At 34.9% G+C, this 20162-nt stretch overlaps 1 protein-coding gene across 4 annotated transcripts in view; it reads left to right on the plus strand.

Moving 5' to 3' along the window:
• Positions 1 to 20162, plus strand: part of UBE3A (ubiquitin protein ligase E3A) — a 100061-nt gene that overhangs the window by 43935 nt on the left and 35964 nt on the right. For all 4 annotated transcript variants that reach the window (XM_077768038.1, XM_077768133.1, XM_077768066.1 and 1 more), the window contains one exon: positions 15369 to 15676. In XM_077768038.1, coding sequence (XP_077624164.1) covers positions 15369 to 15676 — 308 coding nt within the window. The remainder of the gene's footprint in view (positions 1 to 15368; positions 15677 to 20162) is intronic.

Raw genomic sequence — 20162 nt, forward strand, 5'->3', positions numbered from 1 at the left:
TTCTGATTTCCTAGGTGCTTTATTACCTTCTGCAATTTCCTCACTAGGATAATTGTAAGAATTAAAGGCCACAACATACAAAGACCATTCACTGTAGGATAATGTAGGTTAATGAAGATTGTTGTTTTTGTTATCATTTCAGCTTACAGCATTCACTACCTTCTGCCCAGTTGCGCATAACAGAAACCTAGGCATTCAGCTCTTTCCCCTTATTTACCTGCTATATGCTACATTTTTAAAGTATCTCTTGCATTAGTTTTCTTTTCATTCCTGCTACTACTGCTTTCTTTCCCTAGTGTAGAGTAGCATCATCTAACTGGATTGCCTGCCTCCACTCTGGCCAGCTTTGATCCCAGTTTACAAAATGGAATTATCATAAAGGCAGATATGGCTTAATCACTGACCTGCTTAAACCTGTTAGTGATTTATACTGCATTTATTCTTATCTAGTGGTTTATAAATAGTATGTGCATCTTATGAAATTTTTTGCAAGATGGAGTATATGTGCATTTTTATGAGGAGAAAGTCATTCACCTTTATTAGATTACTTCTTTTCCAAATAAAATGAGAATTCTTTATTTCTTGTAAAGTCTGTCATAATCTAGCTTCTCCCTGCTGCTTCATATTTTTGAGTCCTGTTTTGAACTTTATCTGTTGAATTTGAAATTGTCATAAGATGCTCTCAGGCCCTTGTGCCTTTACTCATTCCCTTCTTACCTGAAACATTCCTTGTATTTTTTTGTGTCCTTTCCTAGTCATCCTTTGTGACTTATCTTGGCTAAGTTGTGTTTCTTTATATTATCATTACCTCTGTATTTCCTATGCTATTTAAGTCATCTGGCTTTCATCTCTTTTAAGCAGTAAATTTCTTGAACAAAGAGCCAATATGAAAATAGCTGGAGAACTTGAGTAGTACTAGATTCTCAAGTAGAGTTTAAAATGTGCTGAAGGAGACATTTGGAAATTATCAGCTTTGCCTTGAAGAAGATGAAACTGTCCAAAGTGAAATATAAAAGAGAAAGTGTCTAATGGCTGGTTCCTGGGGAGTATAAACATTTACAGATATGGAAGGGATGTCTCTGAAGAACAGCCAGAGAGAAAGGAGGAAATCAGGAAGTGTGTCCTGGAAGCCCACAATAAATTTCCAGGTTCTGCATTTCTCAGCAAGTTAAGACAAAATAAGGAGTGAAAAGTGATGACTATCAAGAATAGTTTCTATATCACTAGATACAGAAGCTAGGTTATAGGTGCAGTAAGCCTTGACCTGTTCCTTTCCCACACACTGTTATTCTTCTCTACTTATGTTTCTGAACTGTTGTTAATTCTCTCAGCATAAAAATTCTTGCTCCTTTGAGGCTGTGCATTCTGGCTATGTCATCTTTATGGCTATGTCTGTCTTCATTGTTAGTCACTTCTCAGTCTTTGAAGAACTCATACTCTTGCACTCTAACCCAGATCCCTGGACATCTTTGTGTAGCTTAGCTTGTAACTCCCTAGCATCTCAGTTCCGCAACCATTTTATCTTAAATAATCTTCACATCTGTTTTGATGCTCCTTTCCATTCTCTTGGGTGTGCTAATGTTTATCATTTAATGTTAATTAAAACACCCACCTCAGGTTGTAGTCTTTGTATGCTTTCTTACTTGCTTTCTCTGTTTTTCCTGTCTTTGAGAGGTATCCTGTGGCCCCTCTACTGTCTTCTAGTCTCAACATTCTGGTTCTTCTACTTCCTGATATGGAGTGTTCAGTCAGACCCAAGAGACTGAATAATCATATATGTTGTCTTTTCACTCTGTTGTTTGTTTCCTTTGCTTGCAAAAGTTCACTATAGTCTCAGTTGTCTATTTTTGCTTGTTTTATATAGTTTTTGGTATTGCCCAATCCAGTGTCCTGAAGCTATGTTTATTTTGGTAGTTTTACAATGTCAGGTTTCATATTTAGGTCTTTATTTCTTTAATTTTTTTAATGTTTATTTTTGAGAGAGACAGAGACAGAGCACATGAGCAGGGGAGGGTCAGAGAGAGAGGAGGACGGAAGATCTGAAGTGGGCTCTAAGGTGACAGCAGAGAGCTTGATGAGGGGCTCAAACTCAAACTCTGAGATCATGACCTGACCCTGAGTCAGATGCTCAAATGACTGAGCCATCCAGGTGCCCCTACTTGTTTTAATGTTTATTTTTTTATTTATTTTGGGAGAGAGAGAGAGAATATGAATGAATGAATGAATGAGAGCAGGAGAGGGTCTGAAAGAAAGGGGGAGAGAGAATCCCAAGCAGGTTCTGCCTTGTAAGCACAGAGGCCTACATGGAGCTTGATCACATGAACTGTGGGATCACAGTCCAAGCCAAAATGAAGAGTCAGACACTCAACCACCCAGACCCTGTATATTTAGTTCTTTAGTCTCTTTTGGTTAACATTTTTTTTTTTTTTTTTTTTTTTTTTTTTTTAACGTAGTATAAGATGTAAGGGTCCAACTTCATTCTTTGGCCTTTGGATATCCAGTTTTCCCAGAACCATTTGTGGAAGAGGCTCTTGATCACCCATTGGGTAACATTGGCACCTATGCCAGAGTTTTATTTGACCATATATATGAGTTTATTTTTGGGTTCTCTGATGTGTTTCATTGGTCCATGTCTTGTCTTTATGCAGTACCATGCTCTTTTGGCTTCTGTAGGTTTGTAAGATGTTTAAAGTCAGGAAGTATGAGACTGGCTTTGTTTTTCTTTCTCAAGATTGTTTTTGTTGTTTGGATTTTATTGAGATTCCATAAGAATTTTAGTTTTTTGTTTTTTAATTAAGACATGCCATTGGGATTTCAGTAGGGATTGAACTGAATATGTAGATTGTTTTGGGTAGAATGGGCATTTAACAATATTAAGTCTTCCCATGAATGCAACTTCTTTACATTTGTTTCTTTCAGCAATATTTCATAGGTTTCATTGTACAATAGTCTCTCTTTATCCATGGTTTCCCTTTCGGTGTTTTCAGTTACCCATGGTCAGTTGCAGTTTGGGAGCAGATGATTTTTCTTAGGTATTGATAGAATTTGGTCAATAGTAGCCTAACCCTGCATCACAATGCCTCTGTGTTTCACCTTATTTCATATCATAACATAGGCATTTTATCATCTCACCTTGTAAGAAGGTTGAGTACATTACAATAAGATATTTTGAAAGAGAGAAACCACATTCACATAACTGTAATATATTGTAATTGTTTTATTTCATTATTAGTTATTGTTACTCTCTTAACTTGGCTTAGTTTAGAAATTAAACTTTATCAAAAGTATCAGTAGGAAAAAGTATCATTTATAGGTTTGGTACTATTGTGGTTTCAGACATCCATTGGGGTCCTTAGAATGTATCCCCATGAATAAGGGGAGACTGTTATATAAGTCTTCTATCTCCTTCATTAAGTTTCTTAGTAAAATATTTTATTCTCTTTGATGCTCTTATAAATGGAAATATTTAATTTCCTTTTGTTCACTGTTTATAGAAATATGACAGGATTTTGCATTGGTTGACTTTTGTATCCTGCAATTTTATTAAGTTTATTAGTTCTACTAGTTTTTTTTTACAGGGTCTAAATTTAGGGTTTCTACACATAAGATCATGTCATCTGCAAACTAAGAGAGATAATTTTGTTTTTTCCTTCCAATTTGGTTGCCTGATTGCTCTGGCTGGGATTTCTAGTGCGGTTTTGAAAAGAAATGGTAAGAGTGGGCATCCTTGCCTTGTTACTTTAGAAGGAAAGCGTTCAGTTTTATACCATTAGGTATAATAATCTTAGCTCTGGGCTTTTCATATATGTCTTTTTTTTATGTTGAAGTAATTTCCTTCTTTGTCTGGTTTGTTGAATGTTTTTATTATGAAAAGATCTTGATTTTTGTCAAATGCCTTTTCTGTGTCAGTTGAAGTGATCATGTTATTTTTGGATTTTGGTAATTCATTGGATTGGATTGATTGATTTTCGTATGGTGCAGCATCCTTACATTCTAGGAATAAATTTAACTTGGTGATGATAGAACTCTTTTAATGTATTGTTGAATTCTACTTGCCTAGTAGCTTATTGAGGACTTTTGCATTCATAATCATCAGGGATATTTGTCTATATTTTTCTTTTCTTCTTTGTCTTATTTTGGTATCAAGGTAATGGGCTCAGGGGATGAGTTTGAAAGTGTTCACTTCAGGTTTTTGGAGGAGTTAGAGAAGGATTCTTGTTAATTTTTTCTTTTCTTTTAATCATTGGTAGAATTCTCCATTGAAACTATCTGGTGCTGGGTTTTTCTTTGTTGGGGGTTTTTGTATTACTGATTCAAGTTATAAGTTGCTTCAGATTTTTTATTTCCTTATGATTCTGTTCTGTTAGATTATGTTTCTAGAAATATATTCATTTCTTCTAGGTTACCCAGTTTTTTGGCATATTTTGTTGACAGCAGTCTCTTATGATCCTTTTTATTCTTATGGCATCCATTATAATGTGTCTTTTTTAATTTTTAATTTTTGTTTTTTGAGAATTTTTTCTTGGTCTAATTAATGATTTGTTGATATTTTTAATAGTGTCCGAAAACCAACACTAAGTTGTTGAATTTTTATTTTTCTGTTTCATTTAATTTTGCTGTAATCTTTATTATTCCTTCCTTTGATGAACTTTGAGTTAGTTTTTCTAATTTCTTGAAGTCTAAGGTTGTTGATTTGCAGTCTTTTATTTTTAATATAGGCATTTACTACTGTGAACTTCTCTTTTCATACTGCTTTTGTGGCATTCCATACATTTTGTATGTTGTGTTTTATTGTCATTTGTCTCCAGATATTTTCTACCTTCCCTTCTGATTTCTTTTGACATATTTGTTGGACTGTATGGTTTGATTTTCACGTATTTTGTAGATATTCAGGTTTTTCTTTTGCTTTTGATATCTAGCTTTACTCCATTGTAGTCAGAAAAGATATTTGGTATGATTTCAGTCTTCTTAAATCTGTTAAAACTTATTTTATGGTATATGGGGCGCCTGGGTGGCTCAGTCGGTTAAGTGTCCAACTTCAGCTCAGGTCATGATCTCACGGTTCGTGGGTTCGAGCTCCACATTGGGTTCTGTGCTGATAGCTTGCTCAGAGCCTGGAGCCTGCTTCAGATTCTGTGTCTCCCTCTCTCTCTCTGACCCTCCCCTGCTCATGCTGTCTCTGTCTCTCTCAGAAATAAAAGAAAAAATATTTTTTTAAAAAAAGCTTACTTTATGGTACATAGCATGTGATCTCCTGTGGAAAATGTCCCATGTACAACTGAGAAAATGTGTATTCTGTTGTTGGGTATAAATTCATGTGTGTGTCTTTAGTCCATTTGGTCTAATGTTGTTCAGGTTCTCTGTTTCCTAATCATTTTCTTCCCCATTATTGAAAGTGGGATATGGAAATGTCCTATTATTACTGTGTTACCATCTCTTTTTCTCTTTTAGTTGTAGTCGTTGTTTGCTTAATATATCTGGGTGCTCTTCTGTTAGGTACATACATATTTGTAATATATATTTTATTACATAATGTGTCATTTGTTTCTTTTCTCTGTGTGTGTGCGCGCGCATGTGTGTGTGTGTGTGTGCTCATTCATATAACCATTTCTTCTCTTTGGTTATTATTCACATAGGATGTCTCTTTCCATCCTTTCGCTTCCAGTCTGTGTACTCACATAGATCCTTCTATCTAATGTGAGTCTCTTGTAAGTAACATATAGCTGTGTCTTGTCTTTTTTTTTTTTTTTAATCCATTCAGCCACTCTGTCTTTTGATTGGGGAGGTTAATCCACATACCTTTAAGGTAATTACTGATAGAGAAGACTTACTATCGCCATTTTTGTTTTTTGTATGTCTTGTAGTTATTTTTTTCCTTTTTCTCTGTGAGGTCTTCCTTTGTGTTTCAATGATATGTTTTGTAGTAACATGCTTTGATTCCTGTCTCATTTTCTTTTGTGTATCTTCTCTAGGTATTTTCTTTCTAGTTACCATGGAAATTACATAAGACATCTTATAGTTGTAATCTATTTAAAACTGTTAGCAATTTCAATTGCATACAACAACTCTACTCCTTTCTGTCTTTTCCCCCTTTTTTCCCTGAAGATACAAATTACATCTTTTTATGTTTTGTATCAATGTATACTTACAGTTTTAAAAAATGTTTTCATCTTTCACATCTACCTGATTGATTTACTTACTACCATTACAGTATTACAGGATTCTGTATTTGTTTATATATTTACCTTTACCAAACAGTTTTACGTTTTTACATGATTTTGTATTTACAAAGTCAGTTTTGCCAGATACAGTATTTTGGTTGGCACTTATTTTTTTTCAGCGCTTTGTATATATTATCCCTCTTCTTTCTGGTATTTCTGCAAGGTTTCTGCTGAGAAACCTAATAGTCTTATGATAGCTGCTTTTGTACATGAGTAGTCATTTTTCTTTTGCTGCTTTCCAGATTTTCTCTGACTTCTGACAGTGATTATAGTATGTTTTAGTATCAACCTCTTTGAGTTCACTGTAGTTGGAGTCCTTCAGAAATCTCTTAAAGTTAGATATCAATTTCCTTCCTTACATTTGGGAAGTGTTTTGCCATTACTTTTTCAAATAAGCTGTCTGCCACATTCTTTGTTCTCATGGGATTCCCTAATTGCGTGTATTAGTAGGGTTGGTGGTGTCCTGTAAGTGTCTTGAGCTTTCTTCACTTTTCGTCATTTAAAAAAATTTTTCTCTGACTTAGGAATTTCAAATGGCCTGCCTTTGAGTTTATTTTCTTTCTTTTGCTTAAGTCTGCTGTTGATCGCCTCTTGTGAATTTTCAATTTAGTTTTTGTATTTTTCTGTTTCTAGAATTTTTGATTGGTTCCTTTTTATATTTTTTGTTGATGAGTTCTTTTTTTGTTAATGCATGGGAGTTTCATCTAATTGTCTCCTTGTGTTCTCTTGTAGCAAATTGAGTTTCCTTAAGACAGTTATGTTGCATTTTTGTCAGGTAATTCATAGATCTCTGCTTCTTTAAGGTTATTTCTAGAACTTGATTTTATTCCTTTGATTGGAATTGAACTGTAATTTCCTGGTTTGGGTGGGGTGGTATTTTGTAGTTTTTAATAATGCTTTTTAATTTTTTTGTTTAGATTTTGCCTCATAAAAAGAACCACCTCTTCTAGTCTGTATGAATTGGCTTCATTGAGGGGAAGACATTCATTAGAGATTCTTGGTACCTTTAATACCTTTTATTGGAGTATATCATTTTTGGACTTAAACTTGTAATTTCCCAATTAAAGACTTTGTTGGTTTCTTTTTCAAGAGCTTCAGGTACTCTAGTCCTGCAATAAGCTAGTGCTTTCTGTAGCTTCTAGGCATCCAGTATGTGCTGGTTCCATCAGTTCTCCAAGTCTGGCCAGACAAAAACTAGTCCCTTCAGTAGCTCCTTCACCCCCAAAAAACAGGAATGTTGCTGTAGGTTGAGGTTGTCATCATGAGTGTGAACTGTACCAGCTTGGGGAGGCAAAGTTGAAATGAAATAGCTTTTCTTACACATTTCTGGCACTATTTTGGCTTTGAGATTGCTTGGGGTACTGCAGCTTTCTAACTGGTTTCTAGAGGTCTCATAAGGGGTTTTTGGACCATGTATGTACATGTTAATATTTCTGTGAGGGAATTAACTTCTAGAGCTTCTTTTTCCTCCATCTTGCTGACACATCTCCTGGTTGGCTCTTTATCTTTGTTCAGATAAATTTAGTATTTCTCTAATTCAATTGGGTCGAAGGAAAATGCCAGAAGATTCATTTATCACCTATATAAAGCGAACTTTGACATGTAGTAAATAATCTTGGTTTAAGTTCAAAGATCCATGTAAGAATTTTCTTATTAAAACACTGAAAGAACTCTACTTGTTTCTCAACAGTATCTATAAAAGTTTTTATTTCTGATAACTGCAAGGTTTAGTCCACTCCTTAAATCCCTAAAAAAGATGATTTTGTAAGAGTGATCCAAATATTTATCATTATTATTATAGCGATTTTTGTTTTGTTAAGTACTAGATTGATTCAAAAGTAGCTTTAAGATCAGAAAACATGATATTAGTGCCATTGATGGCATGTTGGTTTCCTATTTTGGCCACCGATGGCTGAAATCATTTCCTCTGCCAATTGACCTCTCAGAAGTTATAGTATTTATGGTAATAGTATTTTCCCCCCAGTGTTTTATTTTGGAAACTTACAAACATGCAGCAAAGTTGAAAGTGCTTTGCAGGTGACACAATATGCTACCATCTATAATTTACTATTAATACTTACATTGTATTATCACATATCCATCCTTTTGTCCATCATTTCATCTTTATTTTTTCATTTCAAAGTTAATTGGTGACCTCAGTGCTCTTTCCCCTGAGGGTGAAACTAAATTTTAAAAGGTTTCTGTCAAGTTTTCTAGAGTAGCTCTGGCCCTGTACATGTAGTTTACTCCATAGGACATTTATTTGTAGAACTGTCTTACCGAGCCATGGAACTAAAATAAGTAAATAGAAAGTGTTGTCTGTTTCATTTATTTGTTTTTATTTACTTACTTTATTTATTATTTTTGAAGGAGAGAGAGACAGAGCGCAAGCACAGGAGGGGAAGGGGGGGAGGGGCCAGAATCTGAAACAGGCTTCAGGCTCGAGCTGTCAGCACAGAGCCGGATGCAGGGCTCAAATCCACAATCCATGAGATCATGACCTGAGCCAGAGTTGGACTCTTAACCGACTGAGTCACCTAGGTGCCCCACTGTTGTCTGTTTTAAATGCATATTTTCAGTTGTCTGCTTTGAGAGTTTGCTCATCACATCTCGCTTGGCCCTCTTCCATTATTGACTCAATAAGAAAAGTCCATGAGATGTGAAGAAAACATAAACTATAGAAAGTGAGCCAAATTTTTAACTTTTTGAGAAAGCCCCATACTGTTTTTCAGAGTGGCTATACAAGTTTGCATTCCCACCAGTAGTGCAAGAGGATTCCCCTTTCTCCACATCCTCAACAACACCTGTTATTTCTTGTGTTGATTTTAGCCATTCTGACACATGTGAGGCAGTGCCACATTGGAGTTTTGATTTATATTTCCCTGTTGATGAGTTATGTTGAGCATTTTTTCCTGTGTCTGTGGGGCACCTGGATATCTTCCTTGGGAAAATATTCATGTCTTCTGTCCATTTTTAAATTGGAGTATTGGGTTTTTGAGTGTTTTATAAGTTCTTTATATACTTTGGATACTAACCCTTTATCAGATACGCCATTTGGAAACACCTTCTCCCATTCATTCCGTAGGTTGCCTTTTAGTTTTGTTGATTGCTTCCTTCACCATGCAGAAGCTATTATTCTGATGAAGTCCAAATAGCTTATTTTTGCTTTAGTTTCCCTTACCTCAGGAAATAGATCTAAAAAGAAGTTGGTATAGCCAATGTCAAAGAGGTTACTCTGTGTTCTCCTATAGGAATTTTATAGTTTCAATTGCACTACTAAGTATTTAACCGGAGAATGCAAAAACACAAATTCAAAGGGATCCATGGTACCCTGGTGTTTAGCAGCATTATCTACAAAAGCAAAATTGTGGAAACAGCCCAGGTATCCAACAGCTGATGAATGGATAAGGAAGATATGGTATATATACACAGTGGAATATTCCTCAGCCATAAAAAAGAATGAACTCTTACCATTTGCAGTGACATTGATGGAGCTAGAGAGTATTATGCTAAGTGAAATAAGTCAGCCAGAGAAAGACAAAATACCATATAATTTCACTCCTATAGAATTTAAGAAACAAAACAAACAAACATGGCTGGGGAGCGGGGTTCGTTGGAAGAGAGGAAAACCAAGAAACAGACTCTTAATTATAGAGAACAAACTGATGGTTACCCGAGGGGAGGTAAGTGGAGGGATAGGTGGTAGGGTTTACAAGTGCACTTGTGATAGGTACTAGGTGTTGTATAGAAGTGTTGAATCCTGGGGCGCCTGGGTGGCTCAGTCAGTTAAGTGTCTGACTTCAGCTCAGGTCATGATCTCACAGTTCATGGGTTCGAGCCCCACGTCGGGCTTTGTGCTGATAGCTAGCTCAGAGCCTGGAACCTGTTTTTGGATTCTGTGTCTCCCCCTCTCTCTGACCCTCACCTGTTCACGCTGTCTCTCTCTCTCTCTCTCCCTCTCTCTCTCAGAAATAAATAAAAAGCATTTTTTAAAAATTAAAAAAAGGGGCTCCTGGGTGGCTTAGTCGGTTAAGCGTCCGACTTTCGCTTGGGTCATGGTCTCGCGGTTCGTGGGTTCGGGCCCTGCGTCGGGCTCTGTGCTGACTGCCAGCTCAGAGCCTGGAGCCTGTTTCAGTCTGTGACTCCCTCTCTCTCTGACCCTCCCCTGCGCACGCTGTCTCTCTCTCTCCTAGAAATAAATAAAAAACAAAACAAAACAAAAAAAAAACATTAAAAAAAAATTAAAAAAAGTTGAATCCTTATATTGTACACTTGAAACTAATACTACACTGTATGTTAACTAATGAATTTAAGTAAAAACTTTAAGAAAATAAGCCCCTTTTCTTGTAGTTTTGATTATGAGTGGCAGATATGGTGTCACTAAAGAGGTCTGGTTAGGGAAGGGTCTTTTCATTTCCTTCCTTTTTGCTATCTACTTTTCTTCCCCCCCTTCTCCTCCTTCCTTTTTCTTTCTTTCTCTCTCTTTTCTTTAATCATAGTTGGGGAAAAGTACACATTTTGCTGCATTGATTTGTTGAGGGGAAAGAGTGAGCCGACCATGTGATTAGATGGAAATGTCACTGGAGAGCAAGGAATGCAGACTCTAAATTAAGAGTTGGGAAATTTTTTTCTGTAAAGGGCCAGGTGGTATTTATTTTAGGATTTAACAAGCCATACACTCTCTTTTAAAATTACTCAACTCTGCTGTTGTAATGCAAAAACGGCTATAGACAATATATAAATTATTGAGCTTGGGTATGTTTTAATAAGACTTTTTTTTGTTCATTTGTTTTGTTTTGTTTTTGCAGCAGGCTAGTTTTGGCCCACAGCTATGATTTGATGATTCCTACTATATAGGGATTAACCTTGTACAAGTTATTTATAAAAGTGACATTATTAATGTATACATTACCAACATAGAAACCTTTTTTAATGCTCTAGATTATATGGGGATACAGAATTAGACAGAGATAATTCAGGGTGTCATTGGTGTGAGGAAAGAAGAAAAATGCTTAATATGGTTGATTACACTGATAACATGGAGGTTCTGGGATGGCCTCTCTTCAATCCTGTTTCAGCTGTGTAGCTGCTATTTCTGTGTCTTGGGCAGAGAAGCAGATTTAATACCTCCCTGGTATTAAATATCCCCTTAGTGATATTAAAAACTCAAGGTTTTTGAGTCAAGCCTGGGTTCAAATCTCTTATCAGATGTGTGATTTGTGATGTAACTGCTCTGAGCATCAGCAGAAGGATGGTTTATCTAGCCAGTTCAGAGGCTTATGAGGATCTTAGTAACAGTCATAACAATAATAGCAGCTAACACATGGTGCTTCCTATATCCCAGGCAGTGTTCTAACTATATATATTAACTCATTTAATTCTCTCACAGTCATGGTAATTGTGTACCATCATTTTAATGATGAGGAATCTGAGACGCAGAAATGTTAAGTAACTCATTCAAGGCCACATAGTTAATAAGTAGCAGAGCCAACATGTGAACTTGGGCAGTCTGGCTTTGTAGTGCAAGCTTTTAACTGCTAGGGTTTACTGCCTTCTAAAGTGAGAACATCTGTAGCACATAGGTTCTCAAGAAATTATAGATGTATTAACTTCTTACAGAATGTTTTGGTATCTCTTCAGAAAGCTTGGTGTACTTGTGAGACAGCAGATATGCGTAAATATGAGATTCAAATTTTGATTTTTCAGGTTTTTTGCTTTTTTCAGTTACATACTATTTCTGGGATTTTTTTTTTCCTGTAAGAGTCATTAGTGTTAGTATTGTTAAGAATTGTTTTGAAATGAATCACTTTCTTGAAGCAGTATAGTGGAAATGAGCCAGAAGACCCCTGACTCCTGTTTTTGTCCTGATTTCTGCATTTTCTTTTGTGTGATCTTGGGTACATGATTTTACTCTGTCAGTTCTGCTCCTTCTGGCTGTCGACTGAAGATAATCCTCAAAGTAATGGGATTCAAAGAGATAACCTATCCCAAAGTGCCTAGCAATATATCTAGTGTGTTATATCAGACATTCATCAAATACTAGCACTTTGCACCTACCTATTACATAGAATAACCTAAATCTTAGAACTGAAAGGAATCTTAAGATGGGAGAACTGAGGCTCAGAGAACTACTCATTCAGGACTGTATAGGTAATTAGAGGCAGAAAGAGCTGTAACTTAATGTACATTTTCTAATTTCTCAGTCTTGTCCTAATTTTACTGTTCATACTCCTTTATGCATTACATACAGAAGCATTATGTAATATTGTTGGGTTTTGGGGGGATTTTTCTTAGGACAAAACCTGACATTAAGAAAAGTAACTAGATTGGTATTTTGAATTTTTACAATTAATCATTAAAAAATCATAGGGACAGTTTAGTAAATCTTGAGGCCCTTTAAATCATGTATATGAAGTTATAAGGCTATTAACATTTCCTCATTTGTATTTATTTTTAATATACAAGTAGCATGGTTATTATAGAAAAATTAGAAGCAAAATATGGAAGAATTAAAAAAACGCTTTTAGTCAACATCAGTTAGAGAAAATGACTATTAACACTTTAAAATAAAAGTGGCCTGATCTTAAACTTAACAACTTTGTAACTGACTTTTCTTAATTAGTGATGAATGAGAAAGACTATTCCTTGCCAAATTCAGATCTTGGTAACTTCATTTATTCCACTGTGTGAATTGTTATCAGTTCATTTAATTAATCCCATATTATATAAACAGGCATGTCATTTTTTCCAATTTCATAGAAACGGTGTATTTTTGCATAATTGGCCAATTAATTTCACAGATATCTGATTTTTGATTTTTAATCCTTTTGATAAGTGTTCATAATTTTCCTCCAGAATAGAACTACGTACTTATTTACATTTTCACTAGGGAAAGCTACAGTATTTGGGATGTGATGGCATAAATCTTCTAGAGTCTGTATTTCTCTTTCGTTACATGTCACGTTAATTAATATTTTGCGTAGTGACGTATCTAGAATAATCTTTAAGTTTCAAAGTTGGATTGTTTGTAGCTACATATAAAATAAGTAATGCTCATGAAATTTTTAAGTGTGTTTTTTAGGTTTTTCTTTTTTCTCTGTATGCATGAATTTGCATGGCACATTTAAAAGATAGATGCATCAGAATGAATGTTTTTGAATTATAGTTGACCCTTGAACAACATATGTTTGAATTGTATCCATTTACATGAAGTTTTTTTTTTTTAATATATAAAGTTATATATTGGTAAATCCAGTACAGTACTATGAATTAGTACTTAGGATTTTCTTAATATTTTCTGTAGCTTATATTAACATAAGAATATATAATACATATAAGAAATGTGTGTTATTTGCCTCTTTATATTATTGGTAAGATTTCTGGTCCATAGTAGGCTATTTGTAGTTAAGTTATGAGAGCATCTAAAGTTATTTGCAGATTTTTAAACTGTGCCAAGTGTTTGCACCCTAATGCCAACATTGTTCAAGGGTTAATTGTGCTAGTCTTTGTCACTTAGTTTAGAAATTAGTATGTCCCTTATCTACTGCTCATATGCCTTTCTGTTCAGTTTCTCATGATTAACAAGATGTATCTCACAATTAACAAGACGTGAACTCTATTGCCATTTGCCATTTAGTCTTACATGTTAGTAAGGTAATTTAATTGTAGGAACATCTTGAGAGTTAGGTAAATTCTTTTTTTATAGTTTTGATTACTTGTAGTTTTTATTCCCATGTAAGTGAATTTGAGACCAAAAGGAGTGGCTATGAATTGTTTCTTTGGATCTAGACCACTTTACTTAAATTACCATAACCTCACATCATCAGAGTAGAAGCAGAGATCTTAGAGTTGAATAAACCATATAGATAGATATTGTAGTCCAGCTTCTTGCTTGAGGAAATAATCTCTTCCTCAGTGTCTTTGGAAACTCTACTGGAACAGCCAATGAAAAACATTAATCTACATACTTTAAATTCACAAGTATATGAAACATAAGATTTTGCCCCAAGGGAACTTAAAATGTTCCAGGTTCCTATGACATGATATTAATGAGCAAGTTCAAAGACATGTTTTGGGTTCAAGATTGTATGCTCAGAATCATTTTCTTGCAGTATAACACAGCTTTGGATATTTCATTTATAGGTTATTTTTAAATCCCTCATATTGTAGATAATTGGGGCAGAAAACCTTTTTTGTTCCAGATAGAAGTTCTCTGTTAACTATAAATCAAGTATTTACAAACTATTAAAATAGTAATTATATAAAGGAAAGTTGGATTGATACTTTTACTAGACTTTTCTTTTTTTTTTAATTTTTTTTTAATGTCTTTATTTTGAGAGAGACAGAGAGCGAGCAGGGGAGGGGCAGAGAGAGGGAGACACAGAATCTGAAACAGGCTCCGGGCTCTGAGCTGTCAGCACAGAGCCTGATGTGGGGCTCAAACCCATGGACTATGAGATCATGACCTGATCCCAAGTCGGACGCTTAACCAACTGAGCCACGCAGGTGCCCTGACTCTTATTTTCTTAATGTCAGTTTTTTAAAGTGATAAAATACTAAAACTCTTCATCATAAACCTTCTGATTTTCATCTGTTCTGCTAACTGCTTTAGCACATATACCATCAAATAAACTTTCCTCCCATTTTTTTAAGCCAAAGAAAAACATACTCTATTAAAACAATGATTTTAGGGGCGCCTGGGTGGCTTAGTCAGTTAAGTGTCTGACTTTCGCTTAGGTCATGATCTCACGGTTCGTGGGTTCGAGCCCCGCGTCGGGCTCTGTGCTGACTGCCAGCTCAGAGCCTGGAGCCTATTTCGGAGTCTGTATCTCCCTCTCTCTCTGACCCTCCCCTGCTCACGCTGTCTCTCTCTCTCCTAGAAATAAATAAAAATATTAAAAAAAAATAATGATTTTGATAAATATTTCTGTTCTTTATCTTAGTATCTTAAACAGCATTTATCTAGTTAAAAGCTTTATTTATAAATAGTGGATCTCCATTTTCTACACCTCATCTTTGTATGCCAGTTTTTTACTTTAGTGCTTGACTAACTTGCCTCTTGCCTTGCCTTTATGATCTGTTGAGCTTTTTACATGATAGCTGTACTAATCTTAATCACTGTGCTTATTATTTGAATGTTTGCTACAGGAAGCGAGCAGCTGCAAAGCATCTAATAGAACGCTACTACCACCAGTTAACTGAGGGCTGTGGAAATGAGGCCTGCACGAATGAGTTTTGTGCTTCCTGTCCAACTTTTCTTCGTATGGATAACAATGCAGCAGCTATTAAAGCCCTCGAGCTTTATAAGATTAATGCAAAACTCTGTGATCCTCATCCCTCCAAGAAAGGAGCAAGCTCAGCTTACCTTGAAAACTCGAAAGGTGCCCCTAACAACTCCTGCTCTGACATAAAAATGAACAAGAAGGAAGGACAAGGAGCAAGAGATGATTTTAGAGGTAAGATGTTCTATTTTTAATTGACAACTTTAGACTGAAAAATCAGATTGGAGATTTAAATAATTTGTGAGGTTCTTGTTTGTTTTTTTTAATTGTGTAACATTAAGATGTATTAGAATAGTGGTATTTATTTCCCACTGTTTATACTTATTTATTGTGGCAAAGGACAGCAAAGAACTAATTAGGCAAAGAACTAATAATTGAACTATTTAACTACATTTTACAGTTCTAATGGTCTCTAATTATAAGCACATTAAATTCCAAAAGATCCTTTGTTTAATAGATTGATTGGAACTTTTGAACATATTTCACTAGGAAAAATGTATTAAGTGGTAATCCCCTAAACTAGGCTACAGAATCTAATGAAATTTTTAAATAGCTGGACTGAATATGTAGAATGAATTGTGGAACCTGAGCACTATGAGGTGAAAGAAGCAGAAAGAAGTGGTGACAGTCTTTTCCATTTCTGAGGGCAAAGCAAAATTTTGTAGCTCTTACTTGAGAAATAATTGAATTTTTCTTTCTAATATTCTTCCCATATCCTTCTTAGCTCCCTCCAGGCATTTGGTACACTCATCGTGCCAAGAATCATCACCTATTTATTAATGGCAGTCTTCACCCAAGCCTTTGTTTTGTAAATGATCCTATATTCCAAAACTGTTTAAAGAAAAAAATTTTTAATCTTCCAATCCAAGCTTTCTTTTCCTCAATGAAGGTAATCAATGTTAGTAACAAAGTAGTTGAATTTCTGGATAACAGAGGGTGCATAGATACCTATCAGAGGTATATTAAAAAAGGAAGCTTTTTGTTTAAGACATGTAAGTTGGAGAACACATCGAAAGTTTTCAATAACATGATTTGAATGCAAGTTTAATTGGTGATATGGAATATATATATATATATCTTTTATTCTAGTTTCATAATATAGCTAACTTCATAACTTTATACAACTTTATTGCTCCTAAATGCATGGTTCTGTTACATGAATTAGCTCACACAGAGTGAATAATTAGGTGAATGTGGTCAGTATGTACGATGTGAGAGTTGCATTGACTCTGTTATACCCATTTCCCCATTAAGTGTGCACCACGGAGTAACAGTTACTAAATGTATAATGTGCTGGTGCAGTTGAATACAGCTAGCTTTGGGGATTATATTTGAGTGCAGGGTAGATGGACACAGTTTCTTTTTGGTTATGTGTTTCATTGTAGATGCTTATTGAATGTTTATGCCCATTTTTGTTTCCCGTTTTTGCTCAAGTCTAATTTATCAATTTCTTGTACTTTCTTTCAATATGTTACTCTACTGCTCCTCCCATTTTTCTGCAACTTTCTATATTTCCTATAATATTTTTTCTGCTAGGAATTACAAGTGCATTAACTACACTAGCGCTTTTATTTTAATTGTTAATTATATTTGTTAGTTCTAGTTACAAAGTTCTATACATATTTAATAGTTTGCCCCAAACTGTTTTTGCATACAAATTTTCTTAAGTATAAAATTATCAGAATAAGTGTATTTTCAGGAACACACATATATTAAAAAATATACAGGTATACCCTATGTGAATGTTCCTTCATTTAACATTTTCTTAGTAGAACATCTCTTTATTGATAAACATTGTGAATGCTTATCACAAAAACACTGAATTAGTGTTTTTTTCATCTAATTTATGTCTGAAGTCTCTAATTACAGTATTTTTTAAACTAATTTATGTCTGAAAAACAGTTCATTAAAAATTTTTTTTAATTTTTAATTTTTTTTAATTGTTTATTTTTGAGAAAGAGGGAGTGCAAGCGGGGGAAGGTTAGAGAGAGAGGGAAATACAGAATCTGAAGCAGGTTCCAAGCTCTGATCTGTCAGCACAGAGCCTGACGAGGAGCCTGAACCCAGGGACTATGAGATCGTGACCTGAGCTGAAAAGGCAGACACTTAACCGACTGAGCCACCCAGGCACCCCCTCAGAGTTCCCAAAACTCTTGGGAAAAGTGTTGATACATTTCATATAGAATTAGTAGAATTTCAGAATCACTTGAGGATGTTCTGAATAGTATGTCAGCAAAAAGGTGGGTGGGTCTAGAATGTTACTGTCCATTAAGATAGATATTTCATGTTACTGCACACAAAGCAATTCTTTGTTAATAAATTTATGATTTGATGAATAGGAAGCAGAGTTTTTAGTCCTACCAAGTAGCTGCTTATGATAGGTATTTATTCTGTTTTGGTTACATTTTAGGAAATTAGATAGGGGTTTCGTGTTGTCTTATAAGAAGTTGTTATAAAATTTTTTCCAATGAAAATAATGGGAAATAATCTTCCAGTTAGCAGTTTCACACTTTTCAGGAAGAGATTACTGATGTTGAGCAGAATCCCCCACTATCTGAAAATAGAGCATTCTCATGAAATCTTTTGTGAGCCAAAATGGCATGTAATAAGTGAAGAAGTGATTATCATTAATTTCTATATAAAAAATTTTGAGGTTCTCTTACCCAAAAAATAACCTCTGAGGCTTTTCTGATACCTTAGGACACATATTGCTAACAGATGCACAAAATGAATTGAGATAAACACAGATGCTCACAGACACAATTCAAAGCTAGGACAGCTTAAGGCTGAGATGCTGAATGTAGTTCCTGGAGAAGGAGCTTGGCAGTGCCACTCTTAACTGCTCAGAATATATGCTGCCTCTATAATGGCTTGCTGTGAAACAAACACTAAACTCTTTTTGCTTTTTAATTTTCTTAGTATAAATGAAGTAGCTTAATGGAAACTTTGGAAAAGCAGTCCTGTATATCCTGGAACAAACCTGAGGATTAACTCATAAAGAGTTAAAACCTGTAAAGTAAACTATAGGTGTTTTAGTGTATCTACTAATAAAAATTAGGAGATTTTTGAACTCACAGTGTGAGTTAATCATAGCTGCCCCTATTTATCAGGAAACTCAGCCATCAGAAGTTCATCAGTGGACTTTCACTTCGGTAATTGGCAAACCTGTGTCACATGCCATTCTTTAGGTACAAATGAGGACTGGAATTTAAATGTTTAGTTTTTATAGTTTCTGTTATGACAGCATGTTAGAGAAGACCACAGTTTCAGAGGATCATCTTTTAGATACAGAATGATTAATTATTCTAATTTGGAGTTAGAAAAAAATCTCAGTAGAAAATTTAAGTTGACATATTCATGTAAACCAAACTAGTGTAGCTCAGGACACAAAACTCTCGGGGTACTGTCCAACATTGAATGACATCTTTATATCAGTTGAGAATGATACACGCTAGTCGGACATTAATGGTTTCATATCCTTTTAGTAATTGGTTAGTCTTATCTGTCTACAACATTTGAATACTTTAAATAATGTGATGACATGTGATAGTCATTAGGGATCACAAAAACACATTTAAACACACAGATAACATGAAGCTCTCAGGCTTTTGACTTTGCCCTGAGAGTTCATTCTTCTTGTAGCTATTACAACAGGTGATATAGTTGATTTTTAAAGTGAAATTTGCTTATGTAATGTTTAAAGGATATTTCCACTTCTTTTATTAAGGAAGTTGTTTGTAGGATCAGAATATTTTTTATTTTCTTATTTTCACTTGAAATACAGTCACTTGTGTTCTTGTTTGACTTTTAAAAAACAGGGGCGCCTGGGTGGCTTAGTCAATTAACCGTCCGACTTTTGCTTAGGTCATGATCTCGCGGTTTGTGGGTTTGAGCCCCGCGTTGGGCTCTGTGCTGACTGCCAGCTCGGAGCCTGGAGCCTGTTTCAGAGTCTTTGACTCCCTCTCTCTCTGACCCTCCCCTGCTCACGCTGTCTCTCTCTCCTAGAAATAAATAAAACATTAAAAAAAATTATTAAAAAAACCCAATTTATTGTCATCCCCAGTTGACCTGATATTCATGCAAGTCACAAGAGAGCAAATAGTGTTAAGGTAGATTTCTCAGCTTTGGTAAGGTGAAATTTTGTGATTATTTAGCTTATCTCAGATTATAAGTGAGAAAATGAAGGGTGGATTTTTTTGCTTTTGTTTTTGATACTGTCAAAACAAAATCATGAGTGTTGAGTACATTTATAGCTAAGCTAATTTTAGTTTAAAATTTTTTTTCCTTTTTTAAATTGAAATTCATAGTAAGTACCAGGGAGTTCTATTATTTGATGTTTTGAATTTGCAAGTTGCCAATTGTATGATATTCCCAAGCATTGAGATTTACTACTCTTTGAGTTGGATGGAATGTTTTACATGGTTTTCTCTTCAACCACTGTACTCAATGCTTTCTGTGAAAAAGTCAAGCATTATAAAAGCTAAGATTAAATTACATAAAATAAATTAACATTTGAGTAGAAGATGACAACTTGGAGTTTTAGAAAACAGCATGTTAATATTCTTTTTTGTGTGTTTGAGTAAGCAAAGCCTAAGACAGGGAACACACATGGAGTTTTTCTTTGTTCTAATGTGCTTCATCCACTGGGGTTCCCTTTTAA

This window comes from Crocuta crocuta, unplaced genomic scaffold (genome assembly GCF_008692635.1).
Source record: "Crocuta crocuta isolate KB4526 unplaced genomic scaffold, BGI_CrCroc_1.0 scaffold493, whole genome shotgun sequence".
Classification (NCBI taxonomy): domain Eukaryota; kingdom Metazoa; phylum Chordata; class Mammalia; order Carnivora; family Hyaenidae; genus Crocuta; species Crocuta crocuta.